The sequence below is a fragment of the Lemur catta genome, chromosome 6, assembly GCF_020740605.2.
Source record: "Lemur catta isolate mLemCat1 chromosome 6, mLemCat1.pri, whole genome shotgun sequence".
In the NCBI taxonomy this organism is placed as follows: Eukaryota; Metazoa; Chordata; class Mammalia; order Primates; family Lemuridae; genus Lemur; species Lemur catta.
This window is the reverse complement of record NC_059133.1, coordinates 8,200,741-8,226,135: the sequence shown is the minus strand read 5'-3', so window position 1 is coordinate 8,226,135 and position 25,395 is coordinate 8,200,741. Positions and strand designations below refer to the sequence as shown.

General features: G+C 39.0%; 1 protein-coding gene across 1 annotated transcript in view; it reads right to left on the bottom strand.

Annotated features, from left to right (window-relative positions):
- ENTHD1 (ENTH domain containing 1) overlaps positions 1–25,395 on the bottom strand; it is a 110,785-nt gene that overhangs the window by 19,241 nt on the left and 66,149 nt on the right. Inside the window, exon 5 of the mRNA XM_045554861.1 lies at positions 729–1,124. Coding sequence (XP_045410817.1) covers positions 729–1,124 — 396 coding nt within the window. The remainder of the gene's footprint in view (positions 1–728; positions 1,125–25,395) is intronic.

Here is a 25,395-nt window from a genome sequence, read left to right as displayed (position 1 = left end):
AGTTTAAGGCAGTTTAAAAGATTCATATTAAAAGCTTTGTATTTATATGAGTTGGTAGGCATTATTATACATAAGAACCAATAAAGTAGTATTTAGTCTTTGAAAAATGTACAAGCAAACAAATTATTCTTTTACTAATTAACTTTAAAGAAGAAATCATAATTATATGATGCTGGATTTAGTGACAGCCAACAGCCTGGAATCTCAATTGGCTTTATCCTTTATCACCCTGTCTACACAATATTACAACCCTTTTAATGTTTTATAAAGACAAAAAAGTACAATATCCTCTGCCTCATTTGTGCTATCAGTATACAGCCCTTTTATAAAAGGGTACACAAACATATATGTGTGTGTGTATACACAAAAATATACATAACAACCAACTCTTTTTCATATAGTCTCTTAACAAGTAACCTAAATTCTAACAGGAAGCTCTTATTTCATGCTAGTTCCTTCTAATTTGGTCTGCACTAAAACTGTTCAGAACTTATGGTAACCTATTCAACCAAGTACTTGTAACCTACAATGATGAACTATCTGTTAGCCCTTTAATAAAAGGGGCACTTTCCCAACTGAGAAGCACCTGTATGACACGTACATTTTAATATCCTTGATATCACTGATGACAAGCGAAAGGAGCGAATAAAAATAGAGATCGAAAACAGAGAAAAGTAAAAGAATGCTTCAAAAGAGTCGGATTTTTTTTTTTTTTTTTGTAGACTCACCCCATGTGGTTGTCTTGAGGTTTTCATCACCTGTCTGAACAATGCTGGATTGTGTTGGTTTCTGATTGTCCTTATTGATTACAATCTCCTTTGCTGGCTCAAATATTTTGTATGAGGGAGAGACATAGAGTGTCTCAGCAGAGGCCTGGTTATAGAAAGTAGAATCAGACTTGGACATCCTTAAATTGTGACTGATAAACTCTTTACTTGATGACCAAAGTGCTGGTAAAGTTGTCAATGTTTCAAAACTTTTTGCAGCTGATTGCTTTTCTAGAGGCGTTTGCAAGGGGTCTTCTGTTACAGCATTTGTAATGGTATGGGTACTGTCTGATTTCTTGTCCAAACTCACATTTGTCTGCAGAGATGGGCTTTTTTCTGAGGGAGTAGGCACAGCATCTATAAAACAACAAATAAGAACTATAATCAAATAACGAAACTGAAAATACTCTATTTCAAATCCGTTGCAATCTTAATAAAAAAGATTTTTTAATGCCTTAACAGAATTCTTTCCTATTTAGTCCTTCTGCTTTCTTACTATGCTTCCATATTCTGCCTATTTAAAGTACACCCAAGCTATAATTGATGCCTTAGTCATTTGGTAGCTGCCTTCTCCTCTCTCGTCACTGAAACACAAGGCAAGGAAAGCTTCAAATACCTTGTCTTTAAATATTTCTCCCTTCACCCACTTATCTGTCTCTGAAACCACCATATTTTTAGTACTTTCAAACTTTCATCTTTTACACGATAAACTAGGGGAAATATGCCACATCATACTGGTCTATCCTTATAGAACCCTCAGCTGCAAAAAAAGTCTTCTTCCCCTCAGTGTCTATATGAGGCACATTAAAGAAACTCAGTACTTTAGGCAGCAGAATAGTAATAATCCATGAATTATGGACCTGGTCTGAATTTCTAAATGCAAACTGCTATCAACATTCTCAGTGCTGGGGCTTGCTGTCATATATTTTCATCTGAACCTGGATATGAAAAGAAATAAAATTATTTTTAAGAGATTGAGTTCATGAAATTAGAAGGGTAACTAGGTGAAAGAGGACAAAAGGAAGATTGTAAGATTTAAAGCTCCCCAAGTGGAAGAGGATGCAGAAATTGTGTAATTTGCTATGAAGTAATTATATATCACAATATATATAACACTTCATAATACATATTTATATGCTATCCTCATCACTTCTAGGCTCTGAGTTATTAAAGAAAAGAAAATTTTCTTTGACTCTAAAAACCGTCCTTTCCATTTTCATCCATAGCTAGAGGTTAGCCTGAACAAAAAAGCTGCTGGTATTTTATACAGTATTAGACAATTCAAGAAACTTATATTGATTTCTCCCTCAGAAATTCCATTTTTTTTCAATCCTCTCATCTTTTAAAACTCAATTCAAGTATCACTTTCTCTTTAAAGCTTGCCCTGACCCTTTTCTTTCCTCGTCTATTCTATTATTGTCCTTCATACCGTATCCTGTTTGAAGCCCTGTGGGTAATTATAAAACTTCTTATCTCATTTATTACAAGTCTTGCCCCCTACCTGACAATAGTCTTCTTAAGAAGACCTTACTTAGGAGTCATCTTTGTATCCCAGCACCTAGCAGTTCCATTCCTAGAGGATGTATTCAATCAATGCTCATTGAGTGAAAGGAAAAACTGAAGCACAGGGATTAAAGAAAAAGTAATGCCTTCGTTATTCTAAATTGAATATAGTTTACTTAATGATGAAAGGAAACAGAAAATAGGTAGAGGAAAATAAACTCTCCTAAAATATTCCTAATTTGCATATGACCATATTCTATTTAGTTGGTAAAAGATTCTGTTAAAAATACTAATATAAGGCCAGGCATAGTAGCTCACACCTGTAATCTTAGCACTCTGGGAGGCCGAGGTGGGAGGATTGCTTGAGGTCAGGAATTTGAGACCAGCTGAGCAAGAGTGAAACCCTATCTCTACAAAAAATAGAAAAATTAGCTGGGCGTGGTGGCATGTGCTTGTAGTCCCAGCTTCTCGGGAGGCTGAGGCAGGAGGACCACTTGAGCCCAGGAGTGTGAGGCTGTAGTGAACTATGATGATGCTACTGCACTCTATCCTGGGAAATGGAGCAAGACGCTTCTTCAAAAACAAAACAAAACAAAAAATACTGACATAAGCCAGGTGCAGTGGTGCATACCTGTGGGTTCCAGGTACTCAGGAAGCTGGCCCAGGAGTTTGAAGCCAGCCTGGGCAACATAGTGAGACCCGTCTCTCAAACAAAATAAAACCAAATCCTAGTAGTTTACTAGATTTATGGTATTCCAAAGTGCTTGTATTTATCACCATATTTACAGAAAAGTATTCCTTAAAAGTGAATTTCAGTTAAATATTTTTCTACTGACTTTCATTGTACATGTGAGAAAAACAGAAAAAATTCAGAAAAGAAGTCTTTCTCTATATGTAATAAAATCATCTTAAAATTTAGCAATATGCAATGCAAACTACAATGATTCAAAATGACAATAACTTTCTGATGAAAATATAACAATCTAAATCTCAAAATTGGGATGCATAAAGTTGTCTGAATAGCTGACGTTTTAATGGTCAGCACAAAAGTTTAAAATTAAACAAACAAATAGAAGTCGTTCTATTTCCATCAACCTCCTTTCCCAATAGCCCAGAAAGAACAGACTGCAATCTTCGGTTGCTTGAACTTTTGTTAAAACTGCTTTTTTAATGAATCAAATGCTATGACCTAAAAGAAGCCTGATGACAAATCAAAAGCAATGATTTTAAATGCATAGTACGTTGTCTCAAATAGAAAAATGCACACAGAGAGCTAAGGAGTCTGGAAGACTCTAGAAAGCAAGTTGTACTAGATTTCTCTGCCATCAGCCTTGTTCCACCTCTGCTGTCTATGCAACATGCCACATTAATTCTCTTCAATTCAATCATGACTTTACTTATTTATAGTTTATATTCAAAAATACTTCAAAAATTCCCTCTTGTATCACTGACAAAGTCCAAGTTCCTTGGGTTTTAAAGACCCTCCATTGCTTATTTCCTATTGCTACTCAACAGCAAACAAACAGGCCATTCTCATCACTCACATCCCCATGCACGCTCTGGTCTCTTTCGCTTCATTCTCCATGCTAATGTAGGTCTCCCGATCTTCATCACCACTGGTTTCTCACCGTACAACACTGGAACATCTTCCCCTTCCCCATCTATCTAAATCCTACTAATTCTCAAGGCCCATCTAGAGTAATTGCTACATGTGGATGCTATTTCCAATCATGCCTACCACTCCATCCTAATCCTTCCCTTCTCTGACATAATGAAGTATTTATTTCTGTAAACTCATCTTTTTCACTTAATTATATGCCATTTAGTGCCTAACATGCATCATATTAAGATCCTGCATTCAGACTTTATAGCCTGCATCATGCTTTTGCATATAGGAGGTATGCAAATGTTTGTTAAATTTAACCATTTCTTAATCTATAAATGATCTAATATCAACTTTTTATGTTGGTTTTGTGTATAATACTGTATGTGAAGCCTAAAAATAAGAAAGATCAATCAAGAAACACTTGCTAGTACCTACTGTTCGCACTGAACTGGACTGTATCAGACTCTGGAGATACATGTAAGTGGAAGTCATAGTTCCTCCTATTAGTGAACTTAAGATCAAGTGTAGATGATGTATAATATATGTAGATACATATATGCACGCATACCTGTGTATATGTATGATAAACACATAAAAATAACTAATAAGGCCGGGTGCGGTGGCTCACGCCTGTAATCCTAGCACTCTGGGAGGCCGAGGCAGGCGGATCGCTCGAAGTCAGGAGTTTGAGACCAGCCTGACCAAGAGTGAGACCCCGTCTCTACTAAAAATAGAAAGACATTATCTGGACAACTAAAAATATATATACAAAACATTAGCCGGGCATGGTGGCACATGCCTGTAGTCCCAGCTCGGGAGGCTGAGGCAGTAGGATCGCTTGAGCCCAGGAATTTGAGGTTGCTGTGAGCTAGGCTGACGCCACGGCACTCACTCTAGCCCGGGCAACAGAGCAAGACTCTGTCTCAAAAAAAAAACAAACAAAAAACTAATAATACAAGTTACCGGTTCAATTTCAGAGTATCTAGAAAATTTTAGTTTCTCAAGAAATGAGTAAATGTAAAGAATATAGTTGTGTAACACAGCAATTTGAACATGTTTTAGTTTGAGTTCCCCAAAAAGCAGACTATGAGAAAAAGACCTGGATGTAAGTAGTTAATTTGGCCAGAGATCCAACTATTAAATATATGAGGGTACAAGAAACACACTTTAAAAACAAAATTGCAAATAGGTTGAAAGTAAAAGGTTCTAAAAAGATATACCATGTAACATTAAGCATAACAAAATGGAGTGGCTATATTAATATCAGATAAAATAGGCTTCAAGATAAGGGATATTAGTAGAGTTAAAAAGGGATATTTCATATAATGACAAAAGGGCCAACCATATGGAAGATATAAACATTACAAATGTATATATACCTAATAGCAGAGCTTCAAAAAACATGAAGCAAAACCTCAAAGAATCAATGAAAGAATTGGACAAATCCAACTAACTCATAGCTGGAGATTTTAACACCCCTCTCTTAGCAACTGACAAAACAAGTAGACAAAATATCAGTAGGGACCTAGAAGACTTAAACATTATCAACCACCTTGACCTAATGGACATTTATAAGGCACCACACCCACCATGGCAGAATACACCTTTTTTTTGCCAAGTTTTCAAAGTATACATGGTCTGTTCACCAAGATGGTCCATATACTAGGCTACAAAGTAAATCTCAATAAGCTTTAAAAGCTTAAAATCTTATATTAATAGTAGGTTCTCTGACCACAATGGAATTTAATTAAATGATATACTTAAAAGAAACTCCTGAATATTTGGAAATTCAGAAAACATAATTCACGTACCCATGGGTCAAGGGTATGTGTAGTTTATTGAATAGTAACCAAACTTCAATAAAGCTGCTAAAACCATAGTTGGTGCATTTTTTTGTCTCCTGACTAGACTCTGGCAGATACAGTGCTTTAGGAAAATTTTTGCTATATCTTTAAAAGAAATGCTCTGGGGCTGGGAGAGACTAGAAATAAGGAAACCAACTAAGAGATCAATGAAATAATTCAGATTGTACGGCTAATTTAATACCCAAACAAGTACAGAGCAACTACAAATTTAGTTACTATGTTAGAGGTATAAAGATGTATAAGAGATTCAAAGAAGTCTTCTGAAAGAGGTGATGTCTGAGCCAAGCTATAAGGATGAGAAAAAATCAGGCAAGAGAAGAACAATATGGAGGTGTCCAAGTAAAGGGAACAACTTCAGTGAAGAAATGAAGGCTGTAAACAACGTGCCATGTGGAGTGGCAGGGCAGGTAGGAAGCATTCAGTATCACTAGTGCAAAGTGTACATCAGAGAGCAGAGGAGTGAAATACAGAGAGACAGGAAGGAGCTGGGACTGGTGGACCTCTTGACCAACAGGCAGGAGTGATGAGGAAGAATGAAATCAAAATCTTAAGACAATTTCTTTGAAACTCATTCCCCTTGAGATGCCTCGACTGAACTTTTGCTGGCTCACCTGTATCTGTCTAAGCAATCTATTATTATTGTTTCCTAGCTGTGGTGCCTCTGAAATGTAGACAGTATATCCTTGACTCTTTCCTCTTTAGCCTCTACAATCTCCCAGGGTAATGTCATCTGCTACTACACTTAAACTAGAACTAGACTGTCACTTGAAAGCAAGTAATTCACACATTTTAATCCTCAACCCTGACTTGTGCTCAGCCACAGTGACCTTTCTAAAATGAAAATCAGACCATGTTATTTTTCTCCAATACTTCTTCAAACTATTTAACATGGTTTACAAGGCTCTGCATAAATCAGTCCCCATTTACCTCTCTGGCCTCATCTTGTACCATTATTGTCCTAAAACCGTATGATCCAGCTATACTTGTTTCAGTTCTTCAAATTCCTGCTCCCTCTTAGCACTAAGCCTTTGCCCCATGCTGTTCCTTTTGCCTGAAATGTTCTCCCTCTCTTTATATCTAACTAACTGATTTCCAACTCCCAGGCTGATGTCCCTTAGAGGTGGACATATATTTTCATGCCTCTATGTTTTTGCTCATGCTGTTCCCTCAGCCTAGAATATCCTTCTTCCCCACCTTTCTTCTCCATCAAAAACTATTTCAATATTCAAAGCTCAATGCAAACACTGCTTCCTTAGTAAAATCTGTTCTTTATCCTCCAGGTTAAAATGAATCTGTTTTCTTTGCTACTGCATAATACAATTTGAATACTCATGGTTTTTCCATTGATTTCATTATTTCAAAATTATTCATTCATTTGACAAATATTTATTAAGCACAAAGATAAGCTCCAGAAACACAGATTTGTTGTTTATAACTTCTTATAATTTCTTGTTTACAGATCTGTCATCTACAGTATACTGTAAACCTCTCAGGGCACAAATCCTGTTCAACTTGTTCAACCCATGGGTGACTAGCAGAGTGCCTGACAGTCATTTGATAAATGTGTGTTCAATGAATCATTATCTAGATAACTTAGTCATTAAAATAAACTCAACTGTAGAGAAAGGACAAGTCTTAGGGGACATCCTAATTTACTCCCTTCATGACACCCATGAGAACCTGAGACATCCAGAGATAAGTCACTTGCTTAGGATCACACAACAATTAATGAATGGGCAGAATTAGGACTAGAATGCCAGGTTCCTGAATTCCAATGTTCTTTTTACCAGGGGAATAAAAGAAAGAACAAAAGTATGGTAGAACCAGCTGCATCAAGTTCTTTACTAATGATTCTTCTAATAGTTTGACGTGTATGTATTCATAACTGACTCAGTTCTGCCTCAGGATCACTCCAGTTGTCCCTGATGCTGCTTTTGAAGGTGCAGGACCACGTGAATGGGGTGGAGCTGAGTAAGTACACAGCTGGCCTATGTATCTGTGCCTGTTTACCTTTTCCCAGGGTGAGGGCTTTGTGGTAGATGCTTTCTTGAATACACATAAAGAATGAACAGCATTCATGGAAAATGTTCTGAAGCCCACACAAACTTGAGGGGGTTTGACAGAACAGCAATGAATGCTGTCTTTATATGTTTGAACACAAACATGTAAATGTATACTCTTGTAAATACTAAAGCAATTGTTTCGTGAGGGCTTCCCAACCTTTTCTGGGAGAGAATTTCTCTGAATTCCACTGAAAAAGCAGAGAAAAGTACAGAGTGAATTAATTTGGTTGGCTTGCTTTATCGGGTTTCTCATTTTCTTTCAATTTAAACCTGAATGTCAAAGAGCTTTGTTCTCAAGTATCTATCCAGCTGTCTCCTAGATGGGAAGCCCAGTATTCAATTATGAGACTATACCTAGTTTTCTTTGTTGCACAGTGGTTTTATACCTGCCAATATACTTGATTAATGCAAAACAGGACCTTGAAACATGAATCTTATTAAAGCTGGTTTGATTATTCTTGAATTATCCTTTAGGAAGAAGCTTATTCCCTATGTAAGACATCAGACTGCAAACTTAAATACAGACTATCATGAAAACACCTGAATAAGAAAAAAACACACCAATAAATACCTCCATGCTTTGAGCCTAAGGAAAAAGAGAATAGCTATGCTGTTAAAGGTACTAAGAATGTTTTCGCCAGTTTGCAGATAATGGTTAAATCTGTTGAAAGAGAACTTCAGATTTGATTCTGAGTTAAGAGACTTTGCCTACAGGTAGGAACATTCCATACTGGTATCCCTTTTTCATTTTTCAATAATCCTACTGCCTTGTTTCAGGTATTATAACCATTGTATATTATTTTGTGTTCATTATTGTGAATCTAATAATGGGGTATTATATTCCAACAGGGGTATTGCTGTGATACAATCTCTTGTTCTGATGCATAGTATCCAATTATGGCCACAAAGCAGAAAGCTAGCAAACATGACAAAAAATGGATGGCAAAATATAATATGTCTTTCTGTAGTTTAAAAATATATAAGTAAAAGGGCTTCTACTTTCATAATTAATAAAAGGAAATAGAATCTGAAGACAATAATAAGGCCATTTTGCTAAGAGGCTATAGTTATAAATTATGAATGTAAAGGAGTGATTTAAATTGTTTATTAATGTATTTGTTTAAAGTAGACAAGCCACTAAGTTAAAATGAATATTGAATGTGCAATTTAAATAACATCATTGACATGAAAATCTTAATATATTTTTTCTTACAATATATGCATAAACCCTAAATAATCATGGTAGAATAGCTATAATATCCCTGTGATCTGTGTTAAGGGTGTATATGTGTGTACACAAGTTCTAGGTGCTGAGAATTTCATCTCATCACATATCATTACATTTAATTGTAGTGTATAGTATACCCAAGTATTGAAAAAAGAAAAAATATTTTAAAAACATAGCTATGAAATATGACAAGCATATTTACTACTTTTTTCAATATAAACTTGAGATAATAATTTAATTTCTCGTAGGAAAATAGGGATATAGACACACGTAAACCTGCTTTTTAAAAAAATATCTCTTCAAATGGGACAGCTAAAGACTTTCATGCCATGAAAATATATCAAAATGAATGGATTATAAAATAGGTACAGGGTGCTCATTACTAAAGTTTATATCATAGTTAAGCTTCCACCAACAATAAAAATCATAATTTCCCTCCATAGACTATAGTTATAAAAACTAGAGCTGAAAATGTCTTTGTGAAGCTGGTGATCTTTACCTATTTCAATGTTTCCTGTCTTTTAGGCTACAGTTTAAATGGAACCTGGTCTCTGGCATGTGGAGGTCTCTGTGCTCTACAGAGCACACTCCAGGCTGAAGGATGAGCAGGTGCCTGAAGGCATCAGTGGTTGTGACCAACAGACCAATCCCTACAATGACAATAAAACCCTACAGGTGACCCTAGAAGAGTAGAAATTTAAGCTAAATTGGGTCAGAGGTTTAATTCTGATATGAATTAAATATGTTAAATGTTTGAAACGGTGCCCGGCACACAGTAAACACAATCCACTTATTTGGGTATTATTATCATGAAACAGTCTGAAGAAATGGAATTACAAGGAGTTCCTCCCATGGCCCTGACTGGAAGCAGAGGGGAAAATGAACAAACCAGGTGTACTCTCTTCCCCCAGAAACTCCTGTATTTATGGACAGCAAGCAGGACCCATGCCCCTGAACCTACCAATTCATGGAAGGTGATATTTGAGATCAAGAGAACTGGTGTGCTATGGAAAGATGATAAAATGAAGAAGTATAATTCTCAAACATCTTCCCTATTAGATATACAGACAAATAATAAACTTTTTTACTTCAACATGGAGTAAAAATTATGTCTAAGTCTACAGCACTGCAATAAATCTTTAAATATCATTTGAATCATAAATTCAGATGAAGTGTTATTTCTCATGAAGCATGAATGCTCTATTATGTAAAATAAGCCCAAAAGACACCTATTAAAACTTTAAATATTACAGTATAACGGAGAACATATCCCTTTGGAAACATCTTACTGAATACCAAAGATAACACATTGCTCTTCCCCTAGACAGAGGCAGTTGTTTGGTCCTTGTTCTTATAGCTCTTTGCTTATATTTTTATAGTATGACTTAGAGCACTTATGCTGTAATATATCTATTAATGTTTCATTTACTCTTTTATTCCAGTGTTTTCCACATATTTCATTCATATAACAAATACTTTGAGGATGGACCATGTACTATGCACTGTGCCTGAGAATACAAAAACCAGCAGAATTAGACTTGCAAAGCCTTTAGACATTGGAATTATTAAATACAGAAGATAAAATAACTACAGATATAATTAATGTAAAGAAATAAAATCTTTCTGAAAGACAGGGAATAGAGATTATAAAAATAAAACCAAGCAGATCTGATAAAGATCCAAGTAGAAATTCTAAAAATGAAAAATAAAATAACTGAAATTTTAAAATAAAATGGTGGATTTAAACAGCAGATTAACCTCAGCTGAAGAGGGAATTGAGAACTGCTACCTTCCAGTACAAAGAAATGATTCAAGGCCAGGTGTGGTGGCTCATGCCTATAATCCTAGCACTCTGGGAGGCTGGGGCAGGAGAATTACTTGAGCTCAGGAATTCAAGACCAGCCTGAGCAAGAGTGAGACCCCGTCTCTATAAAAAACAGAAAAATTAGCTGTGTGTAGTGGCGTGTGCCTACAGTCCCAGCTATTCAGGAGGCTGAGGCAGGAGGATCACTTGAGCCCAGGAGTTTGAGGTTACAGTAAGCTACAATGATGCCAACACACTCTAGCTAGGGTGACAAAGTAAGACTCTGTCTCAAAATAAAAAAAAAAAAGTAGAAAAGAAAAAAAAAAGAAATGATTCAAAAATACAGCACAGAGATCAAAGAGATAGCAAATAGGTGAGGTTAAGAGAGACGGTGGATGGAGTGAGGTCTAACATCACAACTAATCAGTTCCAGCTCTCCTTCCAGTGTCTAACCACCGCCCCATTACATATCAGCCACTCTGTACTTGAAAGGTTCCCCAACATGCCCTGTGCCATCTCACCTCTGCTTTTGCACTGGCTGCTCTCTCTTCCTGCCCTGCTCTTATACTTCTCTCCCTTCCCTCATCTGGAGGTCGACTTTGATCTGCTTTGATCTTCCCCCACACCCTCTAAGCTCCGCTCCTCCAGGGTGTTAGAACAGAGGAGGGAGAATAAAGGGACAAATGTCTGTCTCCTCCTCGTCTGGCCACTATTTGGTCACCTATCTGTTGATTGTTGCTGCTGCTTTGGCTAACATGGCCATCCATGCCCTGTGTATGGCAGGTACCCAAAAGCTGGCTTTCTCAAGGGTTGAATGTGAAAGTTTTTTAGGGTACCCTGGGGAGCCCCCTAGCTCTCCAGTTCCCTAACGTGGGATATCCAGGCCTGGTTCAACTTATTCAACTTATTCCAACTCCCTCCTTCCCCGGACTGCATCTAGTATCTTGGGACTGGGTGACTGACACTGCTGCCAATTCATGAAATCCAAGTCATCTGGAGCCTCAGCAGTGCCCATAAATCCTTTTGCTTGTCCTTAGCTCTCCTGTTTCTCTCAAAAGACCATTCCAAGCCCTCGCTGCTCTCAAGTACCTTTGTCAACTTGACCTTTTCCTTCTTACTTTTAGTAGGTGATCTCCCCTATTCATCAAGAAAAGAGAGGCTTTTCAACTAATCTGCTTCAGCTTCTCACCTTCCTGCTTACCAACCGAACCACGTCCACAACTCTTCCTTCCCTGCAGTCTTGAGGATCAGAAACCCTCCTTCTCAAGTCTGTTCAGGCCTGTCCTGCGTCTGTCACTGAAACATCCACTCAGGTCAGTTCTTCTCTTTCTTGTCTTCAACTTTATTAGCTTTCTCTCCCTAGCCCACAGAGGTGCCCAGTCCCTTCCATTTTACTTTTTCTCATTGTTATTAAAGTATAATTGACAAATAAAAATTGTATATATTTACAGTTTACAATGTGATGTTTACAACATACAAGCATGTATACATTGTGAAATTAAATCAAGCTAATCAATATATCCATCACCTCACATACTCATTTTTCATGAACATTTAAGATCTACTCTCTTAGCAATTTTGAAGTATTAGAATACACTTTTACTAAAGTCACCATGCTATACAATAGGTATCCAGAAATTATCCATCTTTGGAGAATTTGAAACTTTGAACTCTTTGGCCAGCATCTCTCCAGTCCCCTCATCTTCCTGTAATCCCTGGCAACCACCATTCTACTCTCTGCTTCTGGGAGTTTAACTTTTTAAGATTCCACATATAAGTGAGATCATGCAGTATTTGTTTTTCTGTGCTTGGCTTATTTCACTTATCATAATGTCCTCCAGGTTCATGCATGTTGTCATAAATGACAAAATTTCTTTTTTTTTAAAAGGCTGAATAGTATTCCATTCTATCCACACACACGTATGTGTATATGTATACACACAAGCATACGTCATTTTATTGTACTTTGCAGATACTGCATTTTTTACATATTAAAGGTTTGTGGCAACCCTACATTAAGCAAGTCTACTGGCACCATTTTTCCAACAGCATGTGTTCTTGTCTCTGTCACATTTTGGTAATTCTTGCTATCTTTCAAACTTTTTCATTATCATTATATCTGCTATGGTGATCTGTGATCAGCGATCTTTGATTTTACTACTGTAATTGTTTTGGGGCGTCAAAGATCCAACCAGCCACAACATTCCCTTAAGCCAAAGCCTAATCCAGAGTAAGGCCCTGATTCTCTTCAATTCTATAAAGGCTGAGAGAGGTAAGGAAGGTGCAGAAGAAAAATCTGAAGCTAGCGGAGGTTGGTTCATGAGGTTTAAGGAAAGAAGCCATCTCCATAATGTAAAAGTACAAGGTGAAGCAGCAAGTGCTGACATAGAAGCTGTAGCAAGTAATCTAGCTAAGATCACTGATGAAGTGTTTAATCTAAACAGTAAATTTTCAAAGTAGACAAAATAGCCTTCTACTGGAAGATGACATCTAGGACTTTCATAGCTAGAGAAGAGAAGTCAATGCCTGGCTTCAGAGCTTCAAAGAACAGGCTCCCTTAGGGGCTAATGCAGCTGTTGACTTTAAGGTGAAGCCAATGCTCACTTACCATTCTGAAAATCCTAGGGGGCCCTTAAGAATTGTGCTAAATCTACTCTTCCTTGCTCTATAAATGGAACAACGAAGCCCAGATGGCAACATATCTGTTTACAGTATGGTTTACTAAATATTTTAAGCGCACTGTTGAGACCTACTGCTCAGATAAAAATTGACTCCAATTTTGTAAGTAGTTCTAATGTGAGAAAAATACTATTGAATAGCATTTCATGCTATAGAGAAATCTTTCATGAAGGGAAGAGTCAATTGATGGCAGCCAACTTTATTGCTGTCTTATTTTAAGAAATTTGCCACAGCCACCCCAACCTTCAGCAGCCACCACCCTGATCAGTCAGCAGCCATCAACATGGAGGAAAGACCCTCCACCAGCAAAAAGATTATGGCTTGCTAAAGGCTCAGACGATCATTAGCATTTTTACCAGTATTTTTAAATTAATGAATGTACATTGTTTTTATATAGTATGCTATTGCACACTTACTAGACTACAGTATAATGTAAACATAACTTTCAATATGTACTGGGAAATCAAAAATTTGTGTGACTTGCTTTATTGCAGTGACCTGGAACCAAACCTGCAATATCTCTGAGGTATGCCTTCATATATACATATATATATATGCCCCACATTTTATTTCTTCATTTATCAACGCTTAGGTTGATTCCATATTTTTGCTCTTGTGACTATGCTGCAAGGAACATAGGAGTGCAGATATCTCTTCAACATACTGTTTTCAATTCCTTTGCATATATACCCAGAAGTGGGATTGCTGGATCATATGGTAGTTCTGTTCTTAATATTTTTGAGGATAGTCTCTTCCATTTGAAATACTTCTTCCCTGGGCCCCTCAGATTGTTGTATTTCATCTTTCTCTTGCTTCTCTCACCCAAACACACTGAAAAAAACAATTTTTTTCCATTGAATTAATTTCCTTCTTTCCTGTTCAACTCCTCAAAACACTACAATCTGGCTTCAATTCCTACATTTCAACTGAAGCTGACCTCTGTGAGACCATCACTGACTTCCTAATTGCTAAATCCAGTGGAAATTTTCCAGGCCTTATGTCTCAGGACATCTCTGTGGCATTTAACATTGTCTAATCTCTCTCTTCCTTTTGCACCCTTCATTTCATACATTCACTCATTCAAAAGGTATTTATTAGGCAGTGCATCACACATTATTCTAGGTACTAAATTATTCTAGGCACTAATTCTAGGAACTATTATTCTAGGTACTAAGCTAACTATTATTCTAGGTACTAAAAATACAACAGTGAACAAAAAGACAAAGTGTCTTTGCCCTCTTAGAACTTACATTACAGAGGGGTTAGAAGAAATGAACAATTGAGCAAGTATTGATATATAGGAAATCAGATAGTGATAAATTCTATAGGGGAAAATAAAGCAGTTAAGGGCATAGGGAGGGTCAGGGAAGGGGCAGGCTGGTGGGGGACATGGCAGGGGACACTGGTACTGCTTTATATAGGGTGATCAGAAAGGCCTCGCTGTTAAGGTGACATCTGAGCAGTAAACCAAAGGTAAGAGAGAAAATCACATGGACCAGAGGAGGGCAGAGTGTTCTAGTTGGAGGGAAGAGTCACTGCAGGAGGGTGCAGGACATGTTCCAGGACAACCAAGGTGTGTAATATGGCTCTGCCAGAATGAGCAGGAGGAGAAGGGGTGGCAGAGGAAGTCAGAGAGATAGCTGGGAGTCACTTCACAGATGTCCTTGTGTGAGGTGAAAAGTCCTTGGGAGGTTTTTAAGCAAAGGAATGATATATTTTCTTTTTTATAGAATCACTTTGGTTTTTATGTGAAGAAAGGATATACAGGGCAAGGGGAGAAGCAGGGTTACAAATTAAGAGGCTACTAGAATGACCTATGGAAGCAATAATGGTGGGCAGGACCAGGGTGACAGCAGTGGAGGGGATCTGATTCTAGATATATTCTGAAGGTAGAACTGATATGAGGGAAAGAAAAGAATGAGGGAAGATTTAGATTTGGAGTGGATGAACCTCTATTCCAGGTTGCTATTTATGACACCTTCCTGTTGGACCTCTAGCATCTTCCTGCTGAGGACTTTCTGCCCTCTGGGTAGCCCTACTTGACAAGATCCAAAATGACCACTCTTTGTTCTGCATAACCCACATCTGCGCAGCCCATGCTCTGACCAACTTGGGGGCATGGGCCAATCCCAATTCAGCAGGCCTCTGTGCCTTCAGCAAAGCTATGGGTCAGCTTTTCTCTCTCTCAGGCAAGAATCAGATCCCAGGCATGAGTCAGGCACTAGTTCTTGGTGTTTCCAACTCCAGGGAACATATTTCAAAGCCTCTCTCTCTAGGGTTAAAGTTAGTGAGTAGCAGTCTTCCCACTGCCCCCCTAAAGGGGGGTTGGGTGGAGATACAGCATGGCAACAGCTTCTTCCCAAGAAATCTCATCAACTACCTCCTCATCAGATTCCTCATCTTCTGCCACACTGTCTCTTTATAATATTTTCAAACTGTGTGTGTGTGATGAGGGTGGGGCTCAAGAGTCAAGGGGCAGGTTTTCATCCATTTCCTTAAAAAATCTCCACATATGGATTTGGTATCTGATATCTATTTTATTATTAGCACCTAAAGCAAAAGAGACTCAGAAAGATTCCCATTTTAATATCTTCATACACATACACAACCTGGTGAGTCTAAAGTTAATATATTAACCCACCTTCTGAGACATCACAATCCTATAAGTCTAATTCCCTCCTCCTTCCTCAGTTACATGCTATTCTTATCTAGCATTTTAGTTCTTTTTCTAACACCACAAATTAGATGTTATAATTATTTTTTAATCTGATTTTTGTTTTCAATTATCTTATACCTTATGATCACATAATATGCAAATTTGTGCTGATGGTATATCTCCTCTCCCTTAATCCTTCTAGTAAGTTGGCAAAAGCACCATTACCAATTACATACATACAGTAGTTCTACACTCTTCTCTGTCTTCTTAATGACACCAAAGACCATTTTTTATTCTAGGGATATACCTTTTGGGATTCTCCAAATACTCCATCGGTGTCTCCTTTTCCCAGATGATGCCTTTGTTCACATTGGTGCACACACAGGAGAATCCACAGGCCTGACCTGTTTTCTGCCCAAACAGACCTGGAGACTTGGCCCAGTCTTGTGCTTGCCTTTCTTTTCCATGGTGAGGCACTGGGCACACTTCTGAACAAAAAATCTTCTTGCCCTTTTCCACATCACCTAGTTTTAATTCAGTCTTCTGTCATACACACCTTGAAGGTTCCCATTCGGGAGCTGGACATTCTGCTCTCTTAGATGTTATGATTATTTTATACAGAGGACATTTGTTCATATTTACCTAATATTTATCAATTTCTTTGCTTACCATTCCTTCTTACACCTCATATTCCTTTTGGAATCATTTCCATAATCTGGAAATATATGTTTACAAGTTCTTTTAGTGAGGTCTGTGGTGGTTAGATTAACCAGTAGATTTATCCCAGAATTTTATTAAAGGATTGGGCATGCTTGGTGATGACCTACATTCAAGGTTTGTTGTGCTTTTTTTAAATTTTGAGATAGGGTCTCACTCTATTGCCCAGGGTAGAGTGCAGTGCCATCATAGCTCACTGCAACCTCAAACGCCGAAGGCTTAAGTGATCCTCTTGCCTCAGCCTCCGGAGTAGCTGGGACTATAGGCACATGCCATCCCACCCAGCTTGTGCTTTTTTTTTTTTTTAATAGTTATGGAATGTTCAGATTTCTGCAATGCACAGCATTCAAACACCACGTAGAAAGTTAATTTTTAAAAAAAATTAGGTTTCTCAAGGAAAGAAAGCCTGATTAAAGAAGTAGGAAAAACAATCATCTTAAGTTCTGATTCAGTTATTTTAGTGTACTGATATTCAATATTCCCAGAAAAGTATAGGATTTTAAATGGATGTCTAATAGGCACCTCAAATATAACATATCCAAAATGTAGCCCTTAATATGTCCCCAAAATCTGTTTTCTGCCCTGTCTTTCCCTTCTCAGTAAATGAAACTGTAGGGATGGAAAACGCATGGTTTTTCCTCCCCATTATGAGGCTCATGGCTGCCACACCTATAACAAAAGACAGGTTAACAAGAGAAAAGCATAATAGATTTGACTTAATCAAAGTTTTATGTAACACGGATAGCCTTCAGAAATGAAGACTCCGGAAAAACTGTTTTTTTGTGCTTAGGTTCGGTGAAGAACAGACAAGACAGCCGTGGAGAAACGTGGTTGGACGAAAGGGAATGATCTAACGGTAACAGACTGTGCGGTGATGCCCAGCAGGGTCTGTCTGTTCACACTCTTCTTGATCTCTCTGTGTGGCATTCCTTCCTCCCAAGCACGGGGCAGGACCCCTTCCAGAATGAAAGTCTTATAACCTATTATCAGACAAGGCAGGTCAGAGAATTTCTTTATGGCCAGCTCCTACACAGAAAGGCCCCCGGAGAAGGTTTGAGTAATATTTCTAGTTTCTATGACCCACCTTGGGAAAGAGGAATTCCAGTTTCTGTGACCTGCCTTGGGGGAAACGGAGACACAGGAGGAAGAAGGGCAGGAGAGGGCAGGGAGAGACTTTGTGTCTGAGGCCCTTCCCGTGTCCTTTGGTTCAAAGTTCTCAGCCCACCAAAGCGCCATACTTTGGGTGTCTTTTTCTGAGCCCTAATAGCACCTTCACACGCTTACTTCCCAAAGGCAGAAAACCAGGAGTCATCTTTGTTTCCATCACTCTGACAACCAAACACCAGGAAATCTTGAGGGCTGAACGCCAAAACGTATCTCCAGTTTGCTCACTTTCCTCCACAGCCACAGCCTCTGTCCGCAGTCACTGTCACCTGAATAGTCAGTACAGCCTCTTCACTACCTCTCTGCTCTGCTCCCATTCCCTCCCCCCAACTTTATCCTCCCTAGTTTATATTTAAGTAAATACAAATCAGATTATACCACTACCCTGCTTCCAATGTTCCCACTGTTCCCAGAACTCCATCCACACCCCTGCCCTGGCTCCTGCTGCTTGCGGAGCACTCCTGCCTGTCTTTCCCTGTCTCCCCTTGTTTGCCGCGTTCCAGCCACGCTGGCTCCTTGCAATTGCAAGAGTAAAGTAAGCTTTCCCCACCCCTGGGCCTCTGAATTTGCTCTTCCCTCTGCTTGGAACATTCCTTTCCAGGCTGCTTCATCCTTCTCATCTCTCTTCATGTCATCTCTGCAGAAGTTTTCTCAGACTACCCTACTTAAAACGGATGCTCCCATCATCACTTTATGAAGCTCCCTGTTTATATCCTTCATAGCATGTGTTACAGTCTACAATTATTTTATGTTTACTGCCTGCTACCTTCACCAGAACAGAAGCTCTTCAAAGGTCTGCCCTGCTTACTGCCATAAATCTGTGGCTACCACAATGCCTGACACATGATAGAAACTCTATAGTATTTGTTGAATTAAAATCTAATTTCTCAATCTTTCCTTCTGGAATTTTATGATTGTTTTGCAATTAACACCTAGTTGTTGATAGCTATTTCAGTTGATGCTTGTAGCAAGCTGAACAATCTCTGGGTTTTAACTTTAATTTATAGAGTTAATTTACTAAGTTGGGGTCTAGAGAGCACCTACCATACTGCCAATCAATAAATTTAATAACAACATTCCTTATTAGTATCAAAATTAACAAATTATATGGCTTTATTGAATAGAATTCTGTATCAACAAAAAATAGGTTGTACTGAGCATTCCTTCTCTATATCCCATTCCATCTTTACCCTCAGGACATCCCCAAGCTTCTGCTCTTCTCTCTTCAATATCTTACCTGTTTCTGACTCATCCTGTATTCAACTCAACAAAGATTAATTGAGAGTCACTGTGCACAGGGCACTGTGCCAGGAACTGGGTATACCAGGGTGAAAGGATGATGAATGAAGTATTAACAGACACAGTCTTACTTTCCACAACTCCACACATCACTGAATCTCCAGGGCCCGTTCCCAAGCATAGTCACCTAAATATGAAGCCACGACTTCCCAAGAGGAAGCTGCATGATGGGTCCAGAGTCGAAAGACTCAAATTAAAAATGAATAAACAAAAGCCAGATTAATTAATAACAGGGAGACTTGGAAGAATACTGGCATAGCTTGTTTTTTCTCCCCAGTCTAAGCTTCTACCCCAGACTAAAAATCCTCTGAGGGAAAAGATAAACAGAAGCAGCAAGAGCTAGATATGGTGAGGGAGGTCTTAAGTCCCAAGCCTGTCCAGGGCCAAGCCTTGGGAGTTGGGGAGACAAGGGAGGGGCAAGTCCTTCATCCATCCAGCAAGTATTTCTTGAGCACCTCCTATTAGCTAGCCAACATTCTGGGCGCTGAGCATTCAGCAATGAACAAACAGAAAAATCCCCTATCTCATGCTGTTTTCATTCTTGGGTAAAGAGGGTTTCTCCTTGTTCCCCAGGCAGAGCTTGAAAAAAGTGGGCAACATTTCCAAATTCCTTCACCTCTCTTCACCCCACAGCAGCAGAATAAAATAGAAGAAGTAAAATAGAAATGGAAATTAAGTTGGTGTTAGAAAAGAGTAGCTGAGTCAGCCACTCAATGTCCCCTACTATATCAGAGTGCAAGAGATTCCAGCAGTTCCTGGGGGCTAGAGAGATTTAGCTGAGAGACAGTGGCAGAAGTGAAAGGGCCTCAGGATGGGGACAAGGAGGATGCAGAGTGCATGGCTTAACTGTCTTAAGCAGGGCAATACTGGCAAGATGTCAAATGATGCAAGCAGAAAGAGAACAACCAGGGACCAGATATTTTTCCCCAGTCCCCAAAGCCATGATGCCAAACAGGTCTCCAGAACTTTGATGCCATTCTCGAGAGAATGAAGAAGAAAGGGAAATTCTGAATTGACCAAATTTAGGATAGGAATGACTAAGAAAACAGAATAATCAAGGTTACATTTTCCACCAGCAGGAAATTTAAGATTATTTTGAATGATAGAAAAATATAGCTACTGCTCTGGGTATACTTGAGGACATGGTTTGAAAATATTGTGCCCACAACTCAAGCCTGAGTACGATGCCATTTCTGCCTTTGAGGGGCCCTTCCAGCTTCTTGACAGCCCTCTGTTCCTCCTCCACCCACCTCTTCTAATTCACCACTAAGAAACCCCCTCCACCTCCCCTCCGCCCTCTAGCCTTTCCTCCCTCACTTGTCGCCCTCTACAACCTACTAACTGGAGAGGCTACCCCAACATCTAGAAACTAGGGGAAAATCAATGCTGCGCCTCTGGGCTCCTGCCACACCAGACACAGATCCTGGTTTCAGACCAGACTTGAAGTGATATGAAAGGAAAAGCTAAATAAACAATACCTGGGTCAACAGCAATGCCCATGTGCATTCCCTCACTATATCCTTAAACATTATTCAAAATTCTATGTATTTTGAGCACTTCCTCCTCTTAGAAGATGTTAGCTAATATAACAATCAAGTGTCAACTGGGGATGAGGAAAATTCTACAAAATTTCAAAGGACTCTGCTGTTGGTGAACCTCATCGGTGAACTTAGGGCATTCCCATTGTGCTACTCATGCTGCTCTTCTTTTAAAAAACCATGATGAATCTTCTTTGAAGGCACTTTTAAAGTATATGCAAAAAGTACAGAAAGTGCTGTGACGATGACTGTATTCAATATAAGGGCATTCCAAATGATATTTATTCAGCCAAACATTTAATGGGGAACTTACTATGTGGCAAGCACTGAATTATAGGCAGAGACTATAATCATGAGCAAGACACAGCCCAGGCTCTCAAAAAATTATAGTCTAATTGGTTGGGGAGATGATGGGCAATGACAACCCAGCAGAATCAGCACCATATCTGGAGCAGGCAGAGGGTGCCCTCAGAGCCCAGAGGAGGAGAAGCAACAGCCCCTGCCTTTGGCATGTGAGGGAAGGCTTCTTGGGAGAAGTGACATCTTAGCCAAACCCTCCGGAGAGTAGGATATGGACAAATGAACAGCAATGGAGGTGGAGGCTGAGGAAGTGGCATGTGCAAAGCATGAGCGAACATGATGTTTGGGGCAAGTAGTTCAGCATACCTAGCTGGACCATCATGTGTTGCGGGCAGAAAGGAGGTGAAAGGTGAAGGTGGAGAGGTGAGCAGAGGTCAATGCAGGAAGGAGGTTACTTGCCATGTGAAGGTGTTAAGACTTTACCCTAAGGGAGCTTCTCAGAGCTGTGACCTGATCAGAGTTGCATTTTAGAAATACCTTAAGTCTCTATTCTGTTTTGACCCTTAACTTTAGCTCTCCCTAACTTGCTCACCTGCAATCCTTTCTTTACAATGCATCTGCTGTCATCTTCCTAAAGCAAGGTTCTGGTTGTATCATGTCCTTGCTTAAAACACTTCAAAGCCTTCCCATTGTTTTTTGGACACAATGGAAACTCCTCAACATAGCTCGTCAGGGTACTGGGCATACATGCCACTATGCCTAGGAAGCTCCAGGCTTACATCTGTTATCCTGGCATAATGATTAATTGTGCCCCCTTTCACTCTCAAAAGTTCCTGATTTGGACAAGAAATATATGGTAATCTTTACTACACTTGATTTTAGCCAAAAAGCCAAGAAGCAAGGTATGATCACCTTTACTTCCAAGACCTTGCTCACCTCTCCAGTACCTTTCCTGCCACCTACTTCATCCTAGGGCCCTGCTAAACTTCTTTCAGTTCCTCAAACCTGCCATGTCTCTCTTGCCCCTGCCCTCCTGTTCCCCCAGCCCTGGCCTCTCCCACAGCGTTCACTCTGCCTGAGATATTCTCTTCTATCCTCACTTGGTTTGGCTCATTTTACACAGTAGGCAAAATAGTGCAGTGAACTGTTTTTCAAACTGTGGGTTGTGACCGATTAGTGGGTTGTGTAATCAATTTTGTCACATCAAATCTATTTTAAAAACAAATTTTTTCACATCAAATTTATTTAAAAAAATAAAAATAACTAGAATAAAATAGATCAGAGTACACTGTCAATAGTGTTTTGTAAAACTCTTTCAGGGGTGTGTGTATGTATGTGCTTGCGCACACATGCACTGGGTCATGACATAAAAGGCATTTGTGACTGTGGGTCACAGTCGAGAGGTTTGAAAAACATCAGCATAAGCTCTGGTATTAGACTAGCCTGGTCTAAATCCTGACTTTGCCAATTCCTAGCTCTGTGACTCTTGGGTAAGTTATTTGAACTCTCTGTGTGAATTTTTCCTCATTGTCTCATAATATTGTTATAAAGATTAAATGAGTTAAGATGCTTAAAAGTATATGAAACACACATGATATCACTGTTGGCCACTGTTACTATCACTACCCATCCCTCAGGGTCTGGCTTGGACATCACTTTGTCCAGAGAGCCTCCCTGATATCCCCAGGCAGGGTTAGGTGCCCTCCTGTGTGCTTCCGTGTCCTCACCTCACTTGTCTGATTAGGGCTATTAGACCACCAGCATAGAAGCTCCATAAAGGCAAGATCTTGCTCACCGTTGATATGTAGCAGTTGGCATATGCCCGGCACACAGTAGTCATTTGGTAAATTTTTGTGGGATGAATAATTTACTCACTCTTAGAAATAAATAAATAGCTGTTTGTTTCATTCAAATAAAAAAAGTCAACTTGGGACTTCTATACTAGAGAAGTCATTGTCATTTTAATAAAGAATCTGTTACCTTCATTTAGATTAAGCCTGATTCTCTTAATTTGAACTGTCAAAGGGGATGTATGACCTTTTTATAACACATGCACTCATTAGTAATGCAGAAAAGAATTTAAGTTGGATGATTTCTTGACCTAAAATTCATAAATAGCTCAAAAGTCAGTATCTCTTAATATTTCTCTTGGTCATCACAATGATGAATAAAAGTTGACCACTGCAGATAAATAAAAGGTGGCATCTGTAAAAGTACTTACTCCCTAGAATATTCTGAAATTAAATAAATAAATTAAATTAAATTACTTACCACCTTTGTAGTCTTTTGACTTCTGCAAGTGATTACAGCTTTGTTCTATCTACTCATTCATTTCAATGAAAGCCTTCAACAGTTTCATTTATGTCTGTTCTTCAGGCATGAATCATGTTTTCCCATATTTTTAAAGTTAAAATGAGGGGGAAATTAAGTTTAAAAAGATTTAAATTAGATTTCTTAACGTCAACCACATAATACAGTTACTATGTTGATAACCTCTCAAATTTCTGCAGTCAGTTCTATAATTCAAGGCATGCTTTGCCATGCTCTGGTGACTGATATAAAGATGCTTTCAGGGAAATGTGAAGGCACACAGCAACAGTCCTCAAAACGGAAGACATTAGTAAATGCACCCAATTCACGAACACCACACAAAAAATTGTATGCAACTGCTTGAAAAGCATCCTATGTACCTAGAAGTGGCCAAAGAACACAGCCCAAAGTCAATGCTATGCTAGTGGCAGATTCCCTATGATACCTGAGAGTGGTCTGGGGACTCCTGGGTCAGATTATTCCCCTCTTAAATCAGAGAGACACATAAATTATACAGTATGTCAGATGCTGATAAGTGCTACAGAGAAAATAAGCAGGGAAGAAGGAGAGGCAGGGCCACTTGTGGTGGAAGGGTGTAGATTTTTAATAAAATGTTCCAAAAGCCTCCCTGAGACTATAACATTTCAGCACAACATAAAAAGAATGAGACTGTGAGCGAGAATGTGCCACATATGTAGGACTCAGGAGTGGCCTTCAGGAAAAAAGGCACTTCTCTGGCACACTGGAAAGGAAGCTTAAAGGCTCCAGGAGATGGGATTTTGGGATAGATCTATTACATACAACGTGTTCATCCACCTTCTACTTGCTCTGGAAGATACTCCCTTCATCAAGGCATTTAAAAAGTGTACTGGGATGCGGCACCAGCATCACTGAAGAGCTTTGTAGTAGCTGTCATCTGAAGGCTGGAGATGACAATAGGGATAATGCAATGGGATTGGGTTCCCTGATCTCAGTGGGACTGGGATCCTGGTAAAAGCCAAATAGCAGTACTTAACTCTTGGAGACAAGCTAGACACAATAACCATAGTAAGTCACAGGGATACAATGACATCAGGGTTTTTTTTTTGTTCTTGGTTTTTTTTTTTTAATTTCAGGGATGTGTAGTGATACGAATCATAGGATCTATAGGAAATAGATGGGCAGCCAACTAAGTGCTGCTTGACATATATAGGTGGAAATCATAGTGTTATCAGAGGGGGATTCATGGCCTCTGACCCAACTTCTAAATCTAAGCCAGTTCACAAAGCCAAAAACCACTTGATTGAGGGGAAGGTCAGATCCCTTTGAGGAAGAATCCTGCAACGCAGCCACAGGTATATATAGTAAATCTTCCCCTAAGCCTTCCCTAGAGGTACCTGAAGCCATTTACAACAATCCTCAGAGAAATACACAGACTTTCCAGGTCTTGTTAGATACTGGTTCTGAACTGACACTAATTTCTAGAGATCTGACAATGCTACTATAGACTACTGGTCAGAGTAGGGATTTATGAAAATCAAGTGACACATGAAATCTTGGCCTGGTTTCCACCTCACAATGAACCCAGAAAAACCACAGACCTACTTGTAGTTATTTCCGTGGTCTCAGAATGTATAGTGGGAATAGATACACTTAGAAACCTGCAGAATCCCCACATTGGCTCCTCTACCCATTGTGTTCAGGCTATTACGGTTAGAGGGAGCAGGCAGAAACCCATATAAAACCCCTTCATCAAAATATCTTTCTGGGGAAACTGGAGAGACTAGTGCCACCATCAAAGATTTGAAATTTGTAGGGGTGGTGATTTTAACCCCATTCCAGTATAACTTGCCAGTTTTTCAGAAAAGGCAGATGGATTATGGAGGGTGACTGTAGAGTACTGCAAATATAATCAGG